General features: G+C 45.3%; 1 protein-coding gene across 3 annotated transcripts in view; it reads right to left on the reverse strand.

The window, feature by feature from the left end:
• LOC135056213 (alpha-N-acetylgalactosaminide alpha-2,6-sialyltransferase 2-like) overlaps positions 1-26,327 on the reverse strand; it is a 187,731-nt gene that overhangs the window by 38,492 nt on the left and 122,912 nt on the right. For all 3 annotated transcript variants that reach the window (XM_063961098.1, XM_063961096.1, XM_063961097.1), the window contains exons 4-6: positions 8,181-8,346; positions 7,953-8,091; positions 552-655 (exon numbers count right to left, since the gene is read on the reverse strand). In XM_063961098.1, the coding sequence (XP_063817168.1) occupies positions 552-655; positions 7,953-8,091; positions 8,181-8,346 (409 nt within the window). The remainder of the gene's footprint in view (positions 1-551; positions 656-7,952; positions 8,092-8,180; positions 8,347-26,327) is intronic.

The raw sequence follows: 26,327 nt of genomic DNA on the forward strand, positions 1-26,327 counted from the left end.
TTACATAAGTCTATTCAGTGAAACACCACCACCGATCACATAGGTTGATGGTGGTAGCTAAAATTTACATAGAGAAGACTTTCTATTTAAAGCAAAAAAGAAAAAGAAAAAATAGTATTGAAGAAAAAAACACGGTTCCAATATATGTGTGTGTGAGTATATATATATATATATATAATGTAGGCTGACCATATTATCCCTTTTACCTGGTACGCTCATGGATTACACAGATTCTGTAGATGGCTGACTTCAAGCCTACATTTCAGCTGGTTTAATCAGAACCTGTATAATCCATGAGCATCTACAGGTAAAAGGGATAATATGGTCAGCCTGACTACAGTCAAAAAATACATACATACTGATGATTCGTAAAAAATTGTTGATGAAAAATAGAGGGATTTAGTTTAAAATGGGTGTTAATTAAAACTATGGTTTCATTAGAATGACATAATTCAGTATACTAGTTTATTGTATCCCTAACACTCTTTAAAAAAAAAAGAAGAAACTGTCAGTGATAGGAAAACACATTAAGAAAGCAGATAAACACTTACTCTATACCCTTCATTACGCCCCTGTCAATGGTGGACTTTGTGAGTGCAGCTTGTACCATTAAATAGTCTCTGTCGTGATCCGGTAAAACAATAAAGCGAGTTTCCTATGCAGAGGAGAGTTTGGAGTTAGATTATTTACACACGCCTAGTATTTTGTGGTTATTTTGTCAGGTTATACATTGGTTAGAATCCATGCTTTTTCTTGTGTGGCGGTACTCAGGGGTACGCTGTACGGACACCTTTTATTTGTCTTATTTTTAATTCTTAGAAGTTAGAACTAGTTACTGAAACAGGAAAATAATCTGTAAAATCATTTCAGAAATTATTAAAATAAGAATCTGCACACTTTTCCAGAGTATGAAAGCTTCTAGAAATCTTGTAACAACTGGTAACGCTGGGTGAGTACTGTTGCCTTTTCTGAGTATTGACATCCTTGTTGCTTTTTTGTGAAAAGATACTTTCTAAAATACACACCTATTGCCTATAGAAAAGATATTGGAGGTATTTACAGTGTTAAAAAATGCAGCAGCACAGCCGTTTCACTTTCTACACACAATTGATCCTAATTAATCAGCCCTGTAAAATAAGCTGAATGCTCCAAGAACAGTCTAAAGACTCATTTGCAAAGCTCCTTTCCACAGTGGCTATTTCTTTAATGTTAATCAACCATGTATGGTCTGAAAGATTAAAAGAGTCAGCTCAAAGCACTGTCTACTATTGTATTTGGACTTCCCAACTCATTCATTCATTGATTTGAAGTAGATTGCCTAATTTAATGTTCAGTTCGGTATGTAGTCACTATGTTGAAATTGGGGGTAATTCAGAGTTGATCGCAGCAGCAAATTTGTTAGCAGTTGGGCAAAACCATGTGCAGTGCAGGGGGGGGGGGGCAGATATAACGTGCAGAGAGAGTTAGATTTGGATGGGGTGTGTTCAAACTGAAATCTACATTGCAGTGTAAAAATAAAGCAGCCAGTATTTACCCTGCACAGAAACAAAATAACCCACCCAAATCTAACTCTCTCTGCACATGTTATATCTGCCCCACCTGCAGTGCACATGGTTTTGCCCAACTGCTAACAAAATTGCTGCTACGACCAGGTCTGAATTAGGCCCATTGACTACAGTATGTCGACATGAGAATACCACTGCCAATATCCCAACACAGTTCTAATGTTACATAAAGCATTTTAAAAGTGGTCACACTCTCGATCTTGTCTTTCAGATTGGATTAGAAGTCACTGACCTAAAAATAAACCCAGTCATTTAGTCAGACCACTACTCCCTTTGGTTCTCAGTTGCAACCCCTCAAATAAGATCTCTACCCGTGGAGTTGACCAGGTATCGTCCAAGGAGGGGTATGACTCCCCAGGCTCTTGCCGCAAATCTGGATCTCTCTGCTATACTGGGTGCCTGTGAAGATCCCTGTTCCCTAGTCCGATATTATAATAGGGATGTTATGGCTGCAATTGGTATTATTGCCCCTGTGCGTATAAGACCTCGTAAACCACAACGTCAAGCTCCATGGTTCGACAACAGTGTTAGTGAGCTCAAGAAAAGGGGGCGTAGACTGGAAAGACGATGGAGGAAGACTAACCTAGTGGATGACAAAATAAAACTAGTAAAGCATAACGAAGAATATCAATCGACAATCACTCGTAAGAAATCACAGTTCCTGTCAAATGAGATCACAGCAGCAAACAATAGTCCAGCTCAACTTTTCCGCACAGTGGAGATGCTTTGCAAGCTAGCATGCCTGGAGACTGATGAAACCCTCTCCCAAGCAAGATGCAACGAGGTTGCAAACTTCTCTGCAGATAAAATACCCACCATCCGGGCTGGAATCTCCACAGTGCCATCAAAAGAGTGCCAAACTACAAAGCCTGCCAATATAAGCTACCTGCCTTCATGGACCAGCTTTGACCCAGTGGATGTAAAGGACACTGCTGAAATTGCTCGGATTTTGCGTCCCACCACCTGTGATCTGGACCCGGCCTCAACCAAGCTTCTACTAGGTTGTATGGATATAATTGGTCCTGTCTTTGCAAAAATTGTTCAATGCTCTTTGCAGACAGGCATTTTTCCTGGACCCCTAAACGAAGCAATTGTTAGACCGCTTCTTAAAAAACCTAATTTAGATCCCGACTGCATGACCAACTACAGACCGGTATCAAACCTTCCTTTCCTAGGAAAGGTTATTGAGAAAGTGGTTGCAAATCAACTGGAAACCCGCCTGACAACCCATGATATTTAGGATCCATTCCAATCAGGATTCAGGAGAAGACATAGCACTGAAACAGCCCTGGTGTGTGTGTTAAATGATCTTCTGATGGCAAGAGACAGAGGTGACTGTTCAATATTAATCCTTCTGGATCTCTCGGCAGCATTTGATACCGTGGACCATGGGCTTCTGATCAAGCGACTGATACATTTCTGTGGTCTGGATGGCACAGTCCTAAGCTGGTTCAAATCATTTCTCACAGGCAGGTCACAGAGAGTATCGTCTGGATTATACTCATCACCACCAGTGCCATTGCCATGTGGTGTCCCACAAGGTTCTATACTATCCCCCATGCTTTTTGCAGTATACATGCTCCCATTGGGCGAAATAATCAGGCGCCATGGCCTGGTCTACCACTGCTATGCAGATGATACACAACTGTACTTGTCCTTTGCTCCGGGCACTAATAACCCAATAGCAACCCTAAATGGCTGTCTAGCTGAGCTACAGGAGTGGATGAGCGCCATTTGGCTGCGACTGAACCCGGATAAAACAGAGGTCCTTATGATACGACCGCAACATCAAAGGACAAGACTGCAGCATAGCCAACCAACTGGACTTACACTCTGGGAATCAGAATTACAGACCAGTGATCGTGTGCGGAATCTTGGCGTTGTCCTGGATGGTGGCTTGACACTTAAACATCAGATATCAGCCACAATCAAATCCTCATTCTTTCACCTGAGGAACATAGCCAGAATCAAGCACTTAATTCCCTCAGATGATATGCCAAAAGTCATATATGCATTTGTATCATCTCGATTAGACTACTGTAATGCCCTCTACCTTGGTCTCCCAGCAAAAGAATTGCAACGCTTACAGCTGGTGCAAATACAGCTGCCAGGCTGTTAACCAACCAGCCCCGTTCTTGCCACATAACACCCATACTTTACTCTCTTCACTGGCTGCCTGTAAAATGGCGAATCATCTTCAAGATTGGAATACTGAGTTTCAAAGCGTTACATGACCAGGGCCCAAGGTACCTGAAGCAGCTTCTGACCCCATACTGCCCCACTCGATCACTGCGATCTGTAGATGAAAGACTTTTAGCAGTACCTAGAATCTCTCGTAACTCATCTGGGGGTCGAGCTTTTAGTCATGCGGCTCCGACTCTATGGAACTCCCTTCCCCGCACAGTGCGAGAGGCCCCAACTATAGAATCCTTCAAATGTAGACTCAAGACTTTCCTGTTTACTCAAGCATTTCCATAATGTCCCTTTTAGTATCTTCATGCTTCTGAATTTTATGAAAATGTACTTCATTATTTTCTGTACTATATTATGCTATGTACTGTATCTGTTAAGCGCCTTGAGTCCTATTGGAGAAATAGCGCTATATAAATAAAATTATTATTATTATTATTATTATTATTATTATTTTAACCATGCTGGCATTATAACTTTAAACATCCTGGTAAATAATGCCTGTATCGCTAAAATACTTTACATATTAGAATTGTGTTGGGATACTGGCATTCTCATGTCAGCATAGTCACTGTCGACCTAGTGGCCATTGAGAAAATCTATATATTCTCCATTAACCCTGATTATGTATTACAGAACTTATGACATTAAAGTGATATTGGGGTGTCTTAATTTAAGTAGTGTTGCAAAAAGTGTGTGCTTACCGTTTCTTGAACCTGTTCAATTAATCAATGCAGAGGATAAGTGGTAATGACATTAAACTCAAAAACACATGTACATATAACAATGTGCAGTGCCGTAGCAGGACCCTTCTGCACCCTAGGCTGGCACCCACCACCATGTCCTGACATTACCCAAGCACCAGGGGAGTAATGGAAGCAGAAAAATGGCTAATGCACTCAGTGGTTTCCATGCAGCGAGGTATGACTATCCCACCCCCTTTATGTTGTGTCCTGGAAGATGACACCAGTCACACACCCCTCGCTACATCCCTGTGTATGTGCCAATCAAAAGCACTGCATTAGTATATATCAGGTAGCAACCATACTTTGGTGACCCAATAATGAACCATATGTTAAGAGCCTGAAAAAAGTAAACGAAAAACAGGAGCCTTCTAGTGTACTAGGTAAATATGCCAAAGTGAAACTTAACCATTATGTACATAAGGGCAGGATAAGTGAAAAAACATGTTGGCTAATCTATAGACAGTCTTTAGGTTGTCCATACTCTTCTTTAAAGAATGTTCCTTATGATAAGAGAATGGTACCAACCAGAACAGAAACCATAGAATAGTACAGGTTGAATATCCCTTATCGAAAATTCAAAATCCCACATTTTTGGGTCCCCTACAGAGATAGTGACATATATATATAAATATATATATATATATATATATATATATAGATATAGATATATATAGATATTATATTGTATATCTATATAATATATCTATATATACACATAATATATAATATATATGTTATTATCTCAGTAGGGGACCCAAAAATGTGGGATTTTGAATTTTGGATAAGGGATACTCAACCTGTATATTTAATGTCATTTATAAACTTAATAGTAACAGAATGTGACTGTTTCCTATTAATTTAATTTTTATGTACTGTAATTTAATATAATTCAATTTGCGCTTTCTATGTTTAAAATAATTACCGTATATACTCGAGTATAAGTCGACCCGAATATAAGCCGAGGCACCTAATTTTACCACAAAAAAATGGAAAAAATGACTGACTCGAGTATAAGCCTAGGGTGGGAAATGCACGGTGCCAGGGGTTTTCATGCTCAGGGTGTCATGCTCGTTGCCAGGGGTTTCATGCGGTAGGTGTTATGCTTGTTGCCAGGGGGTAATGCTTGTTGCTAGGGTTGTGCCCCCAGTGCCACATATACCCCCAGTGACAGATCCCCCCACAGTGCCAGATAAAAACATGCCCCCGTTGCTTTGCCCCCAGTAGTTATGCCCCTTCTTTGCCCCCAGTAGTTGTGCCCCCTCTTTCATTGCCCCCAGTAGTTATGCCCTCTCTTTCTTTGCCCCCAGTAGTTGTGCCCCCTCTTTCATTGCCCCAGTAGTTATGACCCCTCTTTCTTTGCCCCCAGTAGTTGTGCCCCCTTTCTTTGCCCCCAGTAGTTGTGCCCCCTTTCTTTGCCCCCAGTAGTTGTGCCCCCTCTTTCTTTGCCCCCTGTTGCTGTGCCCCCGTCGCCGCTTACAAACACACACAAAAACAATACTTACCACTGCCCCGCTCCTGCTTCCCGACCGCTTCTTCTGCTGCCGCTCCGTCTGGCCGCCCGCTCCGGCGCCCGCTTCCCGGCACCCGATCATCTCTATCATCTCTATGGGAGAGACGTCATGACGTCTCTCCCATAGCAACGCCGCAAAGACACTAGAGGTCAATAATGACCTCTAGTGTCTGTCCCTGGAGCCGGCTGCAGCGGATGCCCACACAGACCACGGCGTCTGCTGCAGCCGTTGACTCGAGTATAAGCCGAGGGGGGCTTTTTCAGCATAGAAAAATGTGCTGAAAAAGTCGGCTTATACTCGAGTATATACGGTACATTTTGTATTGAGAATGCCGCTTAGCTTTTACAAATACTCCTGACACTATTCTCTGTTATCATTGGGAGCTCCTACATTTTCAATGTATGCATGACATTAGTAGAAAGAGCTTCCATTGAGGAGCCACTTGTTGCTAGTCCAGTCCTCCCACTCCTCCTCATAACGCTCGTAGTCACTATTATTATTATTTATTTTATTAACAGTTTCTTATAAAGCGCAGCATATTCCATTGCGCTTTACAATTAGAACAACAGTAATAGAACAAAACTGGGCAAAAACAGATAGACATAGAGGTAGGAAGGCCCTGCTCGCAAGCTTACAATCTATAGGGAAATAGGTATTGATACACAAGGATAGATGCTACCTATTGCTTAATGGTCTACCAGATTGCTAGGTTCTTAATGGGTTGTATGATATGATCACCCAGCAATGTTGGAAGACAAAATGTGAGGTTATGTGGACTGTACAGAGAGGATGTAACTGGGAAGAATTGAAGGTTATGTGGGTGGGTCTGGAATTTGATAGGCTTGTCTGAAGAGGTGAGTTTTCAGGGAACGTTTAAAGGTTTGGAGACTAGAGGTGAGTCTTATTGTGTGTGGGAGGGCATTCCATAGAGTGGGTGAAGCACGGATAAAGTCTTGTAATTTTGAGTGTGAACAAGTAATATGTGTGGATGAGAGACGCAGATCTTGTGCAGAGTGGAGAGGTCTGGTAGGGAGATATTTTGAGATGAGTGAAGAGATGTATGTTGGTGCAGTGTGGTTAATAGCTTTGTATGTAAGTAAAAGTATTTTATATTGAATACGGTAGGAGGTGGTGGATTTTACTGAGGGGGCTGCAGCCTTGCAGACCCTAGAAAAAGTCCACTACTGTCTCTTATACATATAAGACGTCATTACACTATTATATTATGTACAAGTATTTTCTCTAAGGTTTGATATTACCTAAAGGATAATAAAAGAGGCAGGCTAGATGGGCCAAGTGCTTCTTATCTGTCGTCAAATTTTATTTGTCAAATTCTATATTTCTAAGTCGGGTTCTGCAAATTTTGCATTACTGCTAACACTGTCCAACCAATATCATGAGGCATGAGTATATGCAATGTGTATGACTGATGTATGATATTGTTTAATAGCTGGACACATTATGTCCAGCTATTAAACAGACACATTATGTCAGCTGCACATATCTATGTAAATGCCATATTTCCGGCATGCATCTTTTCCTGTGTGCTTTGGAGTACAACTATATCTGACTCTACACATAAGCATTATTATCTTTTTAATAAGTTTACAGGTCTATTCTGCTACTTGTGGAAGGTTGTATTTATCTTTAAAACATACCATGATTTCATGATTTGCTAATTTGCTGAGAATCATGTCAACATGATTCCGTCCTGCCAATTTCACTAGTTAATTGGACAGGATGCAGGAGGGTGGCCTGCTCTTCTTGAGAGTTTGGGAAGCCTTCCCCAAATTCTGACGTCTCCTGGATCTTCCGGTAGAGTAGGCACATATTGTTTAAAGCAGTCAGCAATATTGGGGATGATTCTTATTATTTGGGGATGCTACCATCATGAGAGTATGTTGGGGAATGGATAATAAACATTGGATGTGTTGTTTTACCTGTGTACGAGGAACACTCTTGAAGCCATTTCTACGATATGCACCTAAAGAGTTCATCAATGTGTTTGTTGAGAAAGTAAAGAATGATGTCCGAGTCCCAACATCCTCTTCAAAGCCTTCTGTAACAGCTCCATTCACCCTATAGATTAAATCGGCAATGAGAAAATACCCAAATTACTGTGTGTATAGGGCATTGGAAACTGAACAAACAGTGGTGTCTTTTTTTACCTGAAGACGTAGTCATGCTCATCAATCTCTTTTCCCATTCCAGATCCATTTAAGATGCCTGCATTGCCCACTACAGCACATCGTATACAGGGAGAATGCCCCTTCCAGTTGTCAAACATATAGGCATTACTTGTAGAGTTCAGCAGGTTCAGAGTGTCCTTTATTACTGGAGAAATAATGCAAGATCTTACTAACTAGCATGGACGTTTTCCTCAATCTCTGTGTCATATTTTATGTAATTATTTCCAGTGTTTCAAAAGAGAAGTCTCTGGAATGCCTTAGTACATACTGTACAGACAGAAGTAGATTATGCAATCACAATACGTGCTGCCTACATTTGGCAATTAATACTGTAAAAGTGATTAGATACAGATAGGCGAGATATGTGCTGAACGGTTGCTCTGTTTTAGGCTTAGACCAAGACCCCATAAAATTGGACAGCACTGGAGAAATAGTAAACAGATGTGCAGAAATATTGCAGGTAGTGCTCTTTGTGTAATGCTAGCCACACACAAAGTAATTTTGTTGGCTGTCTTGGTTGTTTTCTTCCAAATTAGCCAAGCATTGCTCTGTATGACCTCAAATAAGCATAATTATTTGTACCGATTATCAGATTTATAGTGGGCTGACTGGAAAATCAGCTTGCTGGCCTTAGAAGATTATGATTGTGATTTTGCCCTTCCTTTTGTGATGTCCAGTGACGAACATAGGGAACATATGACCTGACTATTTTTCCATTAGTGAGCATGATGATGCTAAAGAATAACACCGGGTACGTAACTACTTTGAGCTGGCAAATAACCACAACAGCAAAAGTCTGTTTGGTTCAGTTAAGTTAAATGGTGAGGAACTGCCATTGTTGCCAGCAATGGTCTATCTCAAATCTCTAAAATTATGAATAATACATAATTTACCCCCCCCCTTAAATGAATGGTGATTAGCATATAGTAATTATTATGAAATATATGTATATATAATATATATAGAGATAGATAAATAGATAGAGATATTTATAGTCTCCCTAATCCTAATCGTGTATGAGATTAAGATTGATAAATCTCCTGGGCCAGATGGACTTCACCCAAGGGTTCTTATGGAGCTAAACTCAGAACTAGCAAGGCCATTATATTTGATTTTCTATGATTCAATTAAAACAGGAATGATACCAAAGGACTGGTGTATAGCAGAGGTAGTGCCAATATTTAAAAAGGGAACAAAACTCATCCTGGTAACTATAGACCAGTAAGTTTGACATCTATAGTGGGGAAGATATTGGAAGTAATATTAAGGGATAGCATACAGGAGTACTTGGAGCCCTCCAAAGTTATTAATAGGAACCAGCAAAGCATGGTTTTGTGAGGGACAGGTCATGTCAAACTAACTTAATTAGCTCTATGAGAAAGTGAGCGACAATCTTGACCAGGGAAATGCAGTGGATGTGGTCTTTTTAGATTTTGCTAAAGCATTCGATACAGTGCCTCTCATGAGGCTGATTTTCAAATTAAGAGAGCTCAGTCTAGGAAACACTATTTGTACTTGGGTAAGTAATTGGCTGGATAACAGGGAACAGCGAGTTGTGGTTAATGGGATGTCTTCAAACTGGGCCACAGTATTCAGTGGGATGCCACAAGGGTCAGTACTCTGGCAACTACTGTTCAACATATTTATTAATTACCTAGGAGCAGGTCTGGAAAGCACAGTGTAAATTTTTGCAGATGATACTAAACTGTGTAGGTTAATTAACTTGCACATGGATGCTGATTCCCTACAGAATAACTTATTTAAACTGGAAGTTTGGGCAGCTAAATGGAGAATGAGGTTTAATGTAGAAAAAACAGGATTTTGATACCTACCAGTAAATCCTTTTCTCCTAGTCCGTAGAGGATGCTGGGGTCCACTTCATGACCATGGGGTATAGACGGCTCCACAGGAGCCATGGACACTCTTAAGACTTTTCAATGGGTGTGAACTGGCTCCTCCCTCTATGCCCCTCCTCCAGACCTCAGTTATAGGAACTGTGCCCAGGGAGACGGACATTTCGAGGAAAGGATTTACTTTAATACTAGTGGTGAGATACATACCAGCTCACACCTCAACCATGCCGCACAACATGGCATTCAAAAGAACACACGCCAACAGGCATGAACCAATGACAGCAACATGCTGAAACTAATATAACACAACTTGTGTAACTCTAATAACAAAACTGCAGGTAAAGTATGCACTGGGACGGGCGCCCAGCATCCTCTACGGACTAGGAGAAAAGGATTTACCGGTAGGTATCAAAATCCTGTTTTCTCATACATCCTAGAGCATGGGTGGCCAAACAGTCGATCATGATTGACTGGTCAATCGCAGACATGCGACCAGTCGATCGCGATCCGCTGCCCATCCACTCGAGGCGAGGAGAGCGCAGCGCGCGCTTCTCCTGCCTGCCGCCTTGCCCCTCAGTCTGGTCTCTGGCGGTGACGGCGGAGTGTATAGCTCAAATCAGGCGCCGGTTCGTTAGCCAATGAGAGCTCGAGGACCGGCGCCTGATTTGAGATATACACGCTGCCGTCACCGCCGGAGACCAGACTGAGAGGCAGGGCGGCAGGCAGGAGAGGCGCGCGCTGCGCTCTCCACACACAGCGGTGAGCAGCACTGTCGGGGCATATGTGGCACTGTGGGGGCATATCTGTATCTGGCACTGTGGGGTCATATCTGGCACTGTGGGGTCATATGTGGCACTGTGGGGGCATATCTGGCATTGTGGGGGCATGGCACTGTGGGGGCATATCTGTATCTGGCACTGTGGGGGCATATCTGGCACTGTGGGGGCAAATCTAGCACTGTGGGCACATGGCACTGTGGGGTCATATCTGCATCTGGCACTGTGGGGGCATATCTGGCACTGTGGGGGCATATCTGGCACTGTGGGGTCATATGTGGCACTGTGGGGGCATATCTGGCACTGTGGGGTCATATGTGGCACTGTGGGGGCATATCTGTATCTGGCACTGTGGGGGCATATCTGGCACTGTGGGGGAAAATCTAGCACTGTGGGCACATGGCACTGTGGGGTCATATCTGTATCTGGACTGTGGGGGCATTTGTGGCACTGTGGGGGCATATGTGGCACTGTGGGGGCATGGCACTGTGGGGGCATATCTGTATCTGGCACTGTGGGGGCAAATCTAGCACTGTGGGCACATGGAACTGTGGGGGCATATCTGTATCTGGCACTGCGGGGTCATATCTGGCACTGTGGGGTCATATCTGGCACTCTGGACACATGGCACTGTGGGGGCATATCTGTATCTGGCAATGTGGGGTCATATCTGTATCTGGCACTGTGGGGTCATATCTGGCACGTGGGGGCATATCTGGCACTGTGGGCACATGGCACTGTGGGGGCATATGTGTATCTGGCACTGTGGGGGCATATGTGTTTGAGGTTTTTACCTGTGGGGGCCAATGTGTTATTTCGTGAGAGACAGTCATTACACTCTGTGCAGCAAGGCTACGTCCCTTTTTTTGTTACACCACGCCCACTTTTTTGTTATACCACGCCCACTTTGTTATGCCACACCCCTTTTTTGGGCGCGCACCTGCGGCGCACGCTATTATCCCACCTGGGTAGATCACAAAAGCTTTTCAGCTTTCAAAGTAGATCGCCGATTCCAAAACTCTGGCCACCCCTGTCCTAGAGGATGCTGGGGTCCACTTCATGACCATGGGGTTTATACCAAAGCTCCAGTACGGGCGGGAGAGTGCGGATGACCCTGCAGCACCGATTGACTGAACTTGAGGTCTTCATCGGCCAAGGTGTCAAACTTGTAGAATTTTGCAAACGTGTTTGACCCTGACCAAGTAGCTGCTCTGCAAAGTTGCAATGCCGAGACCCCCTGGGCAGCCGCCAGGATTGGGAGCATACAGGACAAACAAAGACTCTGTTTTACGAATTTGAGCTGTTCTAGCGACATAAATCTTCAAAGCTCTAACCACATCTAGAGACTTTGACTCAGTGAACGTGTCAGTAACTACTGGCACCACAATAGGTTGGTTTATGTGGAAAGATGAAACCACCTTTGGAAGAAAATGTTGACGAGTTCTCAACCCTGCCCTATCTTCATGGAAGATCAGGTAAGGGCTCTTGTGAGACAAGGCCCCCAATTCAGACACCTGCCGTGCGGATGCCAATGCCCAAAGCATCACCACTTTCCAAGTGAGAAACTTCAACTCTATCTCTTGTAGAGGCTCAAACCAATCCGATTGAAGGAACTGCAACACCACGTTAAGGTCCCATGGTGCCACTGGAGGCACAAATGGAGGCTGGATGTGCAGAACCCCTTTCACGAAGGTCTGAACCTCTGGAAGAGAGGCCAATTGTTTTTGGAAGAACACTGACAAGGCCGAAATCTGGACCTTGATTGACCCCAATCGGAGGCCCGCCTCCACACCAGCCTGCAGAAAATGGAGAAAACGTCCCGCCTGAAACTCTTCCGTAGGAGCCTTCTTGGATTCACCCCAAGACACATATTTTCTCCAAATACGGTGGTAATGTTTCGACGTTACTCCTTTCCTGGCCTGAATAAGGGTGGGGATGACTTCCTTGGGAATACCCTTTCGGGCTAGGATCCGGCGCTCAACCGCCATGCCGTCAAACGTAGCCGCGGTAAGTCTTGATACACGCACAGCCCCTGCTGCAGCAGGTCCTCGCAAAGAGGAAGAGGCCGAGGATCTTCTATGAGCAACTCCTGAAGATCTGGGTACCAAGCCCTCCTTGGCCAGTCTGGCGCAATGAAGATTGCTCGAACCCTTGTTCTTCTTATGATCCTGAGAACTTTTGGGATCAGCGGAAGTGGAGGGAAGACATACACTGACTGGAATACCCACTTGGTCACTAGCGCATCCACTGCTATTGCTTGAGGGTCTCTCGACCTGGAACAATATTTCTGAAGCTTCTTGTTGAGACGAGATGCCATCATGTCTACTTGAGGAACTCCCCAAAGACTTGTCACCTCTGCGAAGAATTCTTGGTGGAGGCCCCACTCTCCTGGATGCAGATCGTGTCTGCTGAGGAAGTCTGCTTCCCAGTTGTCTTTCTGCCCAGAGGAGGATCTTCGTCACCTCTGCCATTGCCGCTCTGCTTTTCGTTCCGCCCTGCCTGTTTATGTATGCGACTGCTGTTACATTGTCCGACTGGATCTGCATGGGATGATCTTGAAGAAGATGTACCGCTTGTTGAAGGCCGTTGTAAATGGCTCTCAATTCCAGCACGTTTATGTGAAGGAAGGCTTCCTGACTTGACCATTTTCCTTGGAAGCTTTCCCCCTGAGTGACAGCTCCCCAGCCTCGGAGACTTGCAACCGTGGTTACCAGGACCCAGTTCTGAATCCCGAACCTGCGTCCCTCAAGTAGGTGAGAACTGTGTAGCCACCACAGGAGCGAAATCCTGGCTTTTGACGACAGGATTATCTTCTGGTGCATGTGTAGGTGGGATCCCGACCATTTGTCCAACAGGTCCCACTGGAAAACTCTGGCATGGATACCTGCCAAACTGTATGGCCTCGTAGGCCGCCACCATCTTCCCCAACAATCAAATGCACTGATGGATCGACACACTGGATGGTTTCAATATCTGTTTTACCATTTTCTGGATTTCCAGAGCCTTTTCCACCGGAAGAAATACTCTCTGAACTTCTGTGTCCAGAATCATCCCGAGAAAAGACAATTTTGTCGTCGGTTCCAACTGTGACTTTGGATAATTTATGATCCAACCGTGTTATTGGAGTATTGACAGGGAGAGTGTGATGTTTTGTAACAACTGCTCCCTGGATCTCACCTTTATCAGGAGATCGTCTAGATTAGGAATTATATTGACTCCTTTTTGATGCAGGAGAACCATCATCTCAGCCATCACCTTGGTGAATACCCTCGGCGCCGTGGAGAGACCGAAAGGTAACGTCTGGAATTGGTAATGGCAATCCTGAACCGCGAATCTCAAATAAGCCTGGTGAGGAGGATAAATGGGAACATGCAGTTAAGCATCCTTTATGTCTACAGACACCATGTAGTCCCCCTCCTCCAGACTGGAAATCACTACCCTCAGTCATTCCATTTTGAACTTGAATCGTTTCAAGTAGAGATTCAGATTTTTTAGGTTTAGGATCGTTCTGACCGAGCCGTCCGGCTTCGGAACTACAAAAAGGCTTGAATAAAACTAGAGATGAGCGGGTTCGGTTTCTCTGAATCCGAACCCGCCAGAACTTCATGTTTTTTTTCACGGGTCCGAGCGACTCGGATCTTCCCGCCTTGCTCGGTTAACCCGAGCGCGCCCGAACGTCATCATGACGCTGTCGGATTCTCGCGAGGCTCGGATTCTATCGCGAGACTCGGATTCTATATAAGGAGCCGCGCGTCGCCGCCATTTTCACACGTGCATTGAGATTGATAGGGAGAGGACGTGGCTGGCGTCCTCTCCGTTTAGAATAGATTAGAGAGACACTTGATTTACTAATTTTGGGGAGCATTAGGAGTACTCAGTACAGTGCAGAGTTTTGCTGATAGTGACCAGTGACCACCAGTTTTATTTATAATCCGTTCTCTGCCTGAAAAAAGCGATACACAGCACACAGTGACTCAGTCACATACCATATCTGTGTGCACTGCTCAGGCTCAGGCCAGTGTGCTGCATCATCTATTATCTATATATAATATTATATATATCTGTCTGACTGCTCAGCTCACACAGCTTATAATTGTGGGGGAGACTGGGGAGCACTACTGCAGTGCCAGTTATAGGTTATAGCAGGAGCCAGGAGTACATAATATATTATATAGTGAGTGACCACCAGACACACAGTGCAGTTTATTTAATATATCCGTTCTCTGCCTGAAAAAAGCGATACACACAGTGACTCAGTCAGTCACATACCATATCTGTGTGCACTGCTCAGGCTCAGGCCAGTGTGCTGCATCATCTATATATATTATATATCTGTCTGACTGCTCAGCTCACACAGCTTATAATTGTGGGGGAGACTGGGGAGCACTACTGCAGTGCCAGTTATAGGTTATAGCAGGAGCCAGGAGTACATAATATTATATTAAAATTAAACAGTGCACACTTTTGCTGCAGGAGTGCCACTGCCAGTGTGACTAGTGACCAGTGACCTGACCACCAGTATATATAATATTAGTAGTATACTATCTCTTTATCAACCAGTCTATATTAGCAGCAGACACAGTACAGTGCGGTAGTTCACGGCTGTGGCTACCTCTGTGTCGGCACTCGGCAGCCCGTCCATAATTGTATATACCACCTAACCGTGTTTTTTTTTTCTTTCTTTATACATACATACTAGTTACGAGTATACTATCTCTTTATCAACCAGTCTATATATTAGCAGCAGACACAGTACAGTGCGGTAGTTCACGGCTGTGGCTACCTCTGTGTCGGCACTCGGCAGCCCGTCCATAATTGTATATACCACCTAACCGTGGTTTTTTTTTCTTTCTTTATACATACATACTAGTTACGAGTATACTATCTCTTTATCAACCAGTCTATATATTAGCAGCAGACACAGTACAGTGCGGTAGTTCACGGCTGTGGCTACCTCTGTGTCGGCACTCGGCAGCCCGTCCATAATTGTATATACCACCTAACCGTGGTTTTTTTTTCTTTCTTTATACATACATACTAGTTACGAGTATACTATCTCTTTATCAACCAGTCTATATATTAGCAGCAGACACAGTACAGTGCGGTAGTTCACGGCTGTGGCTACCTCTGTGTCGGCACTCGGCAGCCCGTCCATAATTGTATATACCACCTAACCGTGGTTTTTTTTTCTTTCTTTATACATACATACTAGTTACGAGTATACTATCTCTTTATCAACCAGTCTATATTAGCAGCAGACACAGTACAGTGCGGTAGTTCACGGCTGTGGCTACCTCTGTGTCGGCACTCGGCAGCCCGTCCATAATTGTATATACCACCTAACCGTGGTTTTTTTTTCTTTCTTTATACATACATACTAGTTACGAGTATACTATCTCTTTATCAACCAGTCTATATATTAGCAGCAGACACAGTACAGTGCGGTAGTTCACGGCTGTGGCTACCTCTGTGTCGGCACTCGGCAGCCCGTCCATAATTGTATATACCACCTAACCGTGGTTTTTTTTTCTTTCTTTATACATACATACTAGTTACGAGTATACTATCTCTTTATCAACCAGTCTATATATTAGCAGCAGACACAGTACAGTGCGGTAGTTCACGGCTGTGGCTACCTCTGTGTCGGCACTCGGCAGCCCGTCCATAATTGTATATACCACCTAACCGTGGTTTTTTTTTCTTTCTTTATACATACATACTAGTTACGAGTATACTATCTCTTTATCAACCAGTCTATATATTAGCAGCAGACACAGTACAGTGCGGTAGTTCACGGCTGTGGCTACCTCTGTGTCGGCACTCGGCAGCCCGTCCATAATTGTATATACCACCTAACCGTGGTTTTTTTTTTCTTTCTTTATACATACATACTAGTTACGAGTATACTATCTCTTTATCAACCAGTCTATATATTAGCAGCAGACACAGTACAGTGCGGTAGTTCACGGCTGTGGCTACCTCTGTGTCGGCACTCGGCAGCCCGTCCATAATTGTATATACCACCTAACCGTGGTTTTTTTTTCTTTCTTTATACATACATACTAGTTACGAGTATACTATCTCTTTATCAACCAGTCTATATTAGCAGCAGACACAGTACAGTGCGGTAGTTCACGGCTGTGGCTACCTCTGTGTCGGCACTCGGCAGCCCGTCCATAATTGTATATACCACCTAACCGTGGTTTTTTTTTCTTTCTTTATACATACATACTAGTTACGAGTATACTATCTCTTTATCAACCAGTCTATATATTAGCAGCAGACACAGTACAGTGCGGTAGTTCACGGCTGTGGCTACCTCTGTGTCGGCACTCGGCAGCCCGTCCATAATTGTATATACCACCTAACCGTGGTTTTTTTTTCTTTCTTTATACATACATACTAGTTACGAGTATACTATCTCTTTATCAACCAGTCTATATATTAGCAGCAGACACAGTACAGTGCGGTAGTTCACGGCTGTGGCTACCTCTGTGTCGGCACTCGGCAGCCCGTCCATAATTGTATACTAGTATCCAATCCATCCATCTCCATTGTTTACCTGAGGTGCCTTTTAGTTGTGCCTATTAAAATATGGAGAACAAAAATGTTGAGGTTCCAAAATTAGGGAAAGATCAAGATCCACTTCCACCTCGTGCTGAAGCTGCTGCCACTAGTCATGGCCGAGACGATGAAATGCCAGCAACGTCGTCTGCCAAGGCCGATGCCCAATGTCATAGTACAGAGCATGTCAAATCCAAAACACCAAATATCAGTAAAAAAAGGACTCCAAAACCTAAAATAAAATTGTCGGAGGAGAAGCGTAAACTTGCCAATATGCCATTTACCACACGGAGTGGCAAGGAACGGCTGAGGCCCTGGCCTATGTTCATGGCTAGTGGTTCAGCTTCACATGAGGATGGAAGCACTCAGCCTCTCGCTAGAAAAATGAAAAGACTCAAGCTGGCAAAAGCAGCACAGCAAAGAACTGTGCATTCTTCGAAATCCCAAATCCACAAGGAGAGTCCAATTGTGTCGGTTGCGATGCCTGACCTTCCCAACACTGGACGTGAAGAGCATGCGCCTTCCACCATTTGCACGCCCCCTGCAAGTGCTGGAAGGAGCACCCGCAGTCCAGTTCCTGATAGTCAGATTGAAGATGTCAGTGTTGAAGTACACCAGGATGAGGAGGATATGGGTGTTGCTGGCGCTGGGGAGGAAATTGACCAGGAGGATTCTGATGGTGAGGTGGTTTGTTTAAGTCAGGCACCCGGGGAGACACCTGTTGTCCATGGGAGGAATATGGCCGTTGACATGCCAGGTGAAAATACCAAAAAAATCAGCTCTTCGGTGTGGAGGTATTTCACCAGAAATGCGGACAACAGGTGTCAAGCCGTGTGTTCCCTTTGTCAAGCTGTAATAAGTAGGGGTAAGGACGTTAACCACCTCGGAACATCCTCCCTTATACGTCACCTGCAGCGCATTCATAATAAGTCAGTGACAAGTTCAAAAACTTTGGGTGACAGCGGAAGCAGTCCACTGACCAGTAAATCCCTTCCTCTTGTAACCAAGCTCACGCAAACCACCCCACCAACTCCCTCAGTGTCAATTTCCTCCTTCCCCAGGAATGCCAATAGTCCTGCAGGCCATGTCACTGGCAATTCTGACGAGTCCTCTCCTGCCTGGGATTCCTCCGATGCATCCTTGCGTGTAACGCCTACTGCTGCTGGCGCTGCTGTTGTTGCCGCTGGGAGTCGATGGTCATCCCAGAGGGGAAGTCGTAAGCCCACTTGTACTACTTCCAGTAAGCAATTGACTGTTCAACAGTCCTTTGCGAGGAAGATGAAATATCACAGCAGTCATCCTACTGTAAAGCGGATAACTGAGTCCTTGACAACTATGTTGGTGTTAGACGTGCGTCCGGTATCCGCCGTTAGTTCACAGACAATTTATTGAGGCAGTGTGCCCCCGTTACCAAATACCATCTAGGTTCCACTTCTCTAGGCAGGCGATACCGAGAATGTACACGGACGTCAGAAAAAGACTCACCAGTGTCCTAAAAAATGCAGTTGTACCCAATGTCCACTTAACCACGGACATGTGGACAAGTGGAGCAGGGCAGGGTCAGGACTATATGACTGTGACAGCCCACTGGGTAGATGTATGGACTCCCGCCGCAAGAACAGCAGCGGCGGCACCAGTAGCAGCATCTCGCAAACGCCAACTCTTTCCTAGGCAGGCTACGCTTTGTATCACCGCTTTCCAGAATACGCACACAGCTGAAAACCTCTTACGGCAACTGAGGAAGATCATCGCGGAATGGCTTACCCCAATTGGACTCTCCTGTGGATTTGTGGCATCGGACAACGCCAGCAATATTGTGTGTGCATTAAATATGGGCAAATTCCAGCACGTCCCATGTTTTGCACATACCTTGAATTTGGTGGTGCAGAATTTTTTAAAAAACGACAGGGGCGTGCAAGAGATGCTGTCGGTGGCCAGAAAAATTGCGGGACACTTTCGGCGTACAGGCACCACGTACAGAAGACTGGAGCACCACCAAAAACTACTGAACCTGCCCTGCCATCATCTGAAGCAAGAAGTGGTAACGAGGTGGAATTCAACCCTCTATATGCTTCAGAGGTTGGAGGAGCAGCAAAAGGCCATTCAAGCCTATACAATTGAGCACGATATAGGAGGTGGAATGCACCTGTCTCAAGTGCAGTGGAGAATGATTTCAACGTTGTGCAAGGTTCTGATGCCCTTTGAACTTGCCACACGTGAAGTCAGTTCAGACACTGCCAGCCTGAGTCAGGTCATTCCCCTCATCAGGCTTTTGCAGAAGAAGCTGGAGGCATTGAAGAAGGAGCTAAAAGGGAGCGATTCCGCTAGGCATGTGGGACTTGTGGATGCAGCCCTTAATTCGCTTAACAAGGATTCACGGGTGGTCAATCTGTTGAAATCAGAGCACTACATTTTGGCCACCGTGCTCGATCCTAGATTTAAAGCCTACCTTGGATCTCTCTTTCCGGCAGACACAGGTCTGCTGGGGTTGAAAGACCTGCTGGTGACAAAATTGTCAAGTCAAGCGGAACGCGACCTGTCAACATCTTCTCCTTCACATTCTCCCGCAACTGGGGGTGCGAGGAAAAGGCTCAGAATTCCGAGCCCACCCGCTGGCGGTGATGCAGGGCAGTCTGGAGCGACTGCTGATGCTGACATCTGGTCCGGACTGAAGGACCTGACAACGATTACGGACATGTCGTCTACTGTCACTGCATATGATTCTCTCAACATTGATAGAATGGTGGAGGATTATATGAGTGACCGCATCCAAGTTGGCACGTCACACAGTCCGTACTTATACTGGCAGGAAAAAGAGGCAATTTGGAGGCCCTTGCACAAACTGGCTTTATTCTACCTAAGTTGCCCTCCCACAAGTGTGTACTCCGAAAGAGTGTTTAGTGCCGCCGCTCACCTTGTCAGCAATCGGCGTACGAGGTTACATCCAGAAAATGTGGAGAAGATGATGTTCATTAAAATGAATTATAATCAATTCCTCCGCGGAGACATTGACCAGCAGCAATTGCCTCCACAAAGTACACAGGGAGCTGAGATGGTGGATTCCAGTGGGGACGAATTGATAATCTGTGAGGAGGGGGATGTACACGGTGATATATCGGAGGGTGAAGATGAGGTGGACATCTTGCCTCTGTAGAGCCAGTTTGTGCAAGGAGAGATTAATTGCTTCTTTTTTGGGGGGGGTCCAAACCAACCCGTCATATCAGTCACAGTCGTGTGGCAGACCCTGTCACTGAAATGATGGGTTGGTTAAAGTGTGCATGTCCTGTTTTGTTTATACAACATAAGGGTGGGTGGGAGGGCCCAAGGACAATTCCATCTTGCACCTCTTTTTTCTTTTCTTTTTCTTTGCATCATGTGCTGATTGGGGAGGGTTTTTTGGAAGGGACATCCTGCGTGACACTGCAGTGCCACTCCTAGATGGGCCCGGTGTTTGTGTCGGCCACTAGGGTCGCTAATCTTACTCACACAGTCAGCTACCTCATTGCGCCTCTTTTTTTCTTTGCGTCATGTGCTGTTTGGGGAGGGTTTTTTGGAAGGGACATCCTGCGTGACACTGCAGTGCCACTCCTAGATGGGCCCGGTGTTTGTGTCGGCCACTAGGGTCGCTAATCTTACTCACACAGCTACCTCATTGCGCCTCTTTTTTTCTTTGCGTCATGTGCTGTTTGGGGAGGGTTTTTTGGAAGGGACATCCTGCGTGACACTGCAGTGCCACTCCTAGATGGGCCCGGTGTTTGTGTCGGCCACTAGGGTCGCTAATCTTACTCACACAGCTACCTCATTGCGCCTCTTTTTTTCTTTGCGTCATGTGCTGTTTGGGGAGGGTTTTTTGGAAGGGCCATCCTGCGTGACACTGCAGTGCCACTCCTAGATGGGCCCGGTGTTTGTGTCGGCCACTAGGGTCGCTAATCTTACTCACACAGCTACCTCATTGCGCCTCTTTTTTTCTTTGCGTCATGTGCTGTTTGGGGAGGGTTTTTTGGAAGGGACATCCTGCGTGACACTGCAGTGCCACTCCTAGATGGGCCCGGTGTTTGTGTCGGCCACTAGGGTCGCTTATCTTACTCACACAGCGACCTCGGTGCAAATTTTAGGACTAAAAATAATATTGTGAGGTGTGAGGTATTCAGAATAGACTGAAAATGAGTGTAAATTATGGTTTTTGAGGTTAATAATACTTTGGGATCAAAATGACCCCCAAATTCTATGATTTAAGCTGTTTTTTAGTGTTTTTTGAAAAAAACACCCGAATCCAAAACACACCCGAATCCGACAAAAAAAATTCGGTGAGGTTTTGCCAAAACGCGTTCGAACCCAAAACACGGCCGCGGAACCGAACCCAAAACCAAAACACAAAACACGAAAAATTTCAGGCGCTCATCTCTAAATAAAACCCCTCCCCTTGTTGTGACAAAGGTACCAGGACTATGACCTGATCCTGACATAATTTTTGGATTGCCGCTGTTACTGCTTCCCTTTCCGGAAGAGAAGCTGGCAAGGTTGATTTGAAAAATCGGCATGGGGGAATGTCTTGAAACTCCAGCTTGTACCCCTGGGATACTATCTGCAAAACCCAGGAGTCCAGGCCAGACAGAATTCAACCTTGGCTGAACAGTTTGAGACGTGCCCCCACCCGAGCGGCCTCCCGCAAAGGAGCCCCAGCGTCATGCTGAAGATTTGGTAGAAGCAGGGGTAGACTTCTGCTCCTGGGAACCTGAAGCCGCTGTGGACTTCTTTCCCTTTCCCCTTCCCCTACCTGCAAAGAAGGGGAAACCCAGGGCCGGTGCTACCATTAGGCAGCTTTAAGCAGCTGCTTAGAGCGCCGGCCACTGGAGGGCACCGCTTAGTCAGCACATTAACATGAGGGATGAGCGGCCGCCAATGTCCCCCGCAACCAACAGTACCGTTTAAAAAAATATATATATATCTCTGCGGGTTCCGGAGGGGCTGGGGGATTGAAGATAAAAGCCGGCAATTGAGCAGAGGCCACAGCCGCCCCCAAAAGGGTGTGTGGCTTCGTTGAAATGGGTGCGGCTTCGCGTAAAGGGGCGTGGTATTGCAGGAAAAGACTACCTTATACCCCAGTTTTGCAACCTGCACGCCCAGACGTTAGCCACCACAGGAAAGAAAAATAATCCTGATTCATGCCCCTTACATTATTTGTCATTTTTCCTCCTTATAGTAATGCCCAGTATACATTATTCCACATACTGCAATGGCCTTAGCCATTATGCCACACACAATAATGCACATGACACAATATGCACACACTGTAATGCCCCCGACACATTATGCCACACACCGTAATGCCTGTGACACATTATGACAGGAATCGCAATGCCCGTTATACATTATGCTACACACTGCAATGCCCCTGATACATTATAGCACATACAATGACACAGTATGACACACACCACAATGATCCTGAGACATTATACCACATACCACAATGTCCGTGATATAGTATACAACACACCGTAATGCCTGACACATTATGACACACACCGCAATGTCCGTGATACATTATGCCACACACCGTAATGCCCATTACACATTAAGTTCTACAGTAAGGCTTCTAATTACTTTTAAATTACCTGCTCGTTGCCAGGGGTTTCATGCTCTTGGTTCCATGCACGGTGCCAGGGGTTTTCATGCTCAGGGTGTCATGCTCGTTGCCAGGGGTTTCATGCACTGGGTGTCATGCTCGTTGCCAGGGGTTTCATGCACTGGGTGTCATGCTCGTTGTTAGGGGGTAGTGCTTGTTGCTAGGGCCATGCTCCCAGTGCCACATATGCCCCCAGTGCCAGATATTCCCCCACAGTGCCAGGTATATGCCCCCAGTGCCAGATATTCCCCGACAGTGCCAGGTACATGCCCCCAGTGCCACATATACCCCCCCCGTGCCACATATGCCCCCTCAGTGCCTGCTCCCCCCAGTGCCAAATATTCCCCCACAGTGCCACATATGCCCCCTCAGTGCCTGCTCCCCCCAGTGCCAGATATTCCCCCACAGTGCCAGGTATATGCCCCCAGTGCCAGATATTCCCCCACAGTACCACATATGCCCCCTCAGTGCCACATATGCCCCCTCAGTGCCTGCTCCCCCCAGTGCCAAATATTCCCCCACAGTGCCAGGTTATGCCCCCAGTGCCAGATCTTCCCCCACAGTGCCAGGTATATGCCCCCAGTGCCAGATCTTCCCCCACAGTGCCAGGTATATGCCCCCAGTGCATACTTGCCTACCTGACCCTCTCCATGAGGGAGAAAATGCTCTGTTCCTGGACTTTCCTGGTAATGTATGATTACCATCACCTGTGGTGAGCTAGTTAATTGATAAGAAAGGTGTCTCACCACAGGTGATGGCAATCATACATTACCAGGAAAGTCCAGGAACAGAGCATTTTCTCCCTCATGGAGAGGGTCAGGTAGGCAAGTATGCCCCAGTGCCAGATCTTCCCCCACAGTGCCAGGTATATGCCCCCAGTGCCAGATATTCCCCCACAGTGCCTGCTCACCCCCCCCCCACCCCCCCGCTCCTTTGTGTTGGAGGGATACGGAGCGCATAGCGCGCCTCTCCTGTGTCCCTCCTGGCTCTCCTGCCGGTCTAATAAAGGAAGTGCCGGTTCGTGAGCCAATCAGAGCTCACGAACGGCACTTCCTTTATTAGACAGGCCGGGGGAGAGCCAGGGAGGGACACAGGAGAGGCGCGCGATGTGCGCTCCGTGTCCCTCCTTACAGCAGCGGAGGGAAGGACACCGCAGATTGACATGCGGACGCTCGTCCGCATGTCAATCTGTGCAAAGTCAGTGGCGCCCCCGCAGCCCCTCGCCCCCAATCCACCGCGAGGACTGCGGGGGCAGTAGTTACGCCACTGGCAGTATTTCCTCCATGGCTCCCTTGCCAGCGGTAAGATGTCGCTGCCTGGAGTCACACCCCGGGGAAGTGACCAAAGTTCACCCTGGCTGGGGGAGGAGGGGGGGGGGAGTTGGATTTATGTATGTATGAGTATGTATATATGGAGACTGTATTTGGATGGATATATGTATGTATGGAGGCAGTGTATGTATGCATGTATGTATGTATGAGAGAGGTAGTGTATGGATGGATATATATATGTATGTATGTATGTATGTATGTATGAGAGAGGTAGTGTATGGATGGATATATGTATTTATGTATGTATGAGAGGCAGTGTATAGATGTATATATGTATGTATGAATGTACGTACGTACGTACAAACATACGGAGGCAGTGTATGGATGTATGTATGGAGGCAGTGTATATATGTATGTATGTATGAGAGAGGTAGTGTATGGATGGATATACGTACGAACGAGAGAGGTAGTGTATGGATGGATATATGTATGTATGTATGTATGAGAGGCAGTGTATGGATGTATATATGTATGAATTTACGTACGTACATACGTTCGGAGGCAGTGTATGTATGGATGTATGTATGGAGGCAGTGTATGGCTGTATGTATGGGGACAGTGTATGGATGTATGTATAGATGTATATATGTATGTGTGGAGACAGTGTATGTTTGTATGAGAGATGCAGTGTATGTATGTATGTATGTATGTGTGTGTGAGAGAGGCAGTGTATGGATGTATAATGTACGCAAGGAGGCAGTGTATGGATGTATATGTATGTCTGTATGGAGGCAGTGTATGGATGTATGTTTGAGAGAAGCAGTGTATGTATGTTTGAGAGAGGCAGTTTATGTATGTTTGAGAGAGGCAGTGTATGTATGTATGAGAGGCAGTGTATGGATGTATATATGCATGAAAGAGGTAGTGTATGTATGTATGTATGTATGTATGTATGTATGTATGTATGCATGCGAGAGGCAGTGTATGGATGTATGAGAGAGGCTATGTATGTATGTAAGAGAGAGACAGTGTATGTATGAGAGGCTATGTATGAATGAGAGAGACAGTATATAGATGTATGTATGTATGTATGTATGTATGTATGTGAGAGGCAGTGGATGTATGCATATGAGAGGCAGTGTATGTATGTATGTATGTATGTATGTATGAGAGGCTATGTATGTATGAGATGCAGTGTATGGATGTATATATGCATGAAAGAGGCAGAGTATTTATGTATGTATGTATGTATGTATGTATGTATGCATGCGAGAGGCAGTGTATGGATGTATGAGAGAGGCTGTGTATGTATGCATGAAAGAGGCAGAGTATGTATGTATGTATGTATGTATGTATGTATGAGAGAGACAGTGAATGTATGTATGTATGTATGTATGTATGTATGTATGTATGTGAGAGGCAGTGGATGTATGTATGTATGTATGTATGTATGTATGTATGTATGTATGTGAGAGCCAGTGTATTGATGTATGTAAGAGAGAGGCTATGTATGTATGTATGTATGTATGTATGCATTGTGACAAGAACACTGGGATAGTGTTTGAGGGCAGGTATGTTTGTCCCAGGTTCTTGTCTTACATGTTTTAGAAAATGAAAACTTCTAGGAAAAATGCTTTTGTTTTGTCAGAACCTTTTCAGTTTGCTGTAAAAGCTGGGTAAAGGCTCTGAGAGAGAGATAAGGCGAGTTCTAGACATTGGGCCCAGTTCGGGTCTTTGGCCTCACAGAGGGCTAATCAGGGTTTCAGCTGTGTAAGAGTGTTATAGGGCTGCTAGCCTGATTAGTATGGGCAGACTGCCTGGAAGACTGGAGGGATCTGTGTGAGAGAAACACGCTTCCTGATACAAGTGAGCTATACAGTGTTTACTGGAGAACTCTGTGTTTTTGTTTAGTGATAGTTAGGAACATCTTGTGTTTAGTTAGTGCCGGACAGGCAAGGTATTTTCTTTTGGTGTTTGTTTTATTTTCTGTTTCAATAAAATTGGCCGGGGCCAGTTGTACCAGACACTGGACT

Source organism: Pseudophryne corroboree, chromosome 3 (genome assembly GCF_028390025.1).
Source record: "Pseudophryne corroboree isolate aPseCor3 chromosome 3, aPseCor3.hap2, whole genome shotgun sequence".
NCBI lineage: Eukaryota > Metazoa > Chordata > Amphibia > Anura > Myobatrachidae > Pseudophryne > Pseudophryne corroboree.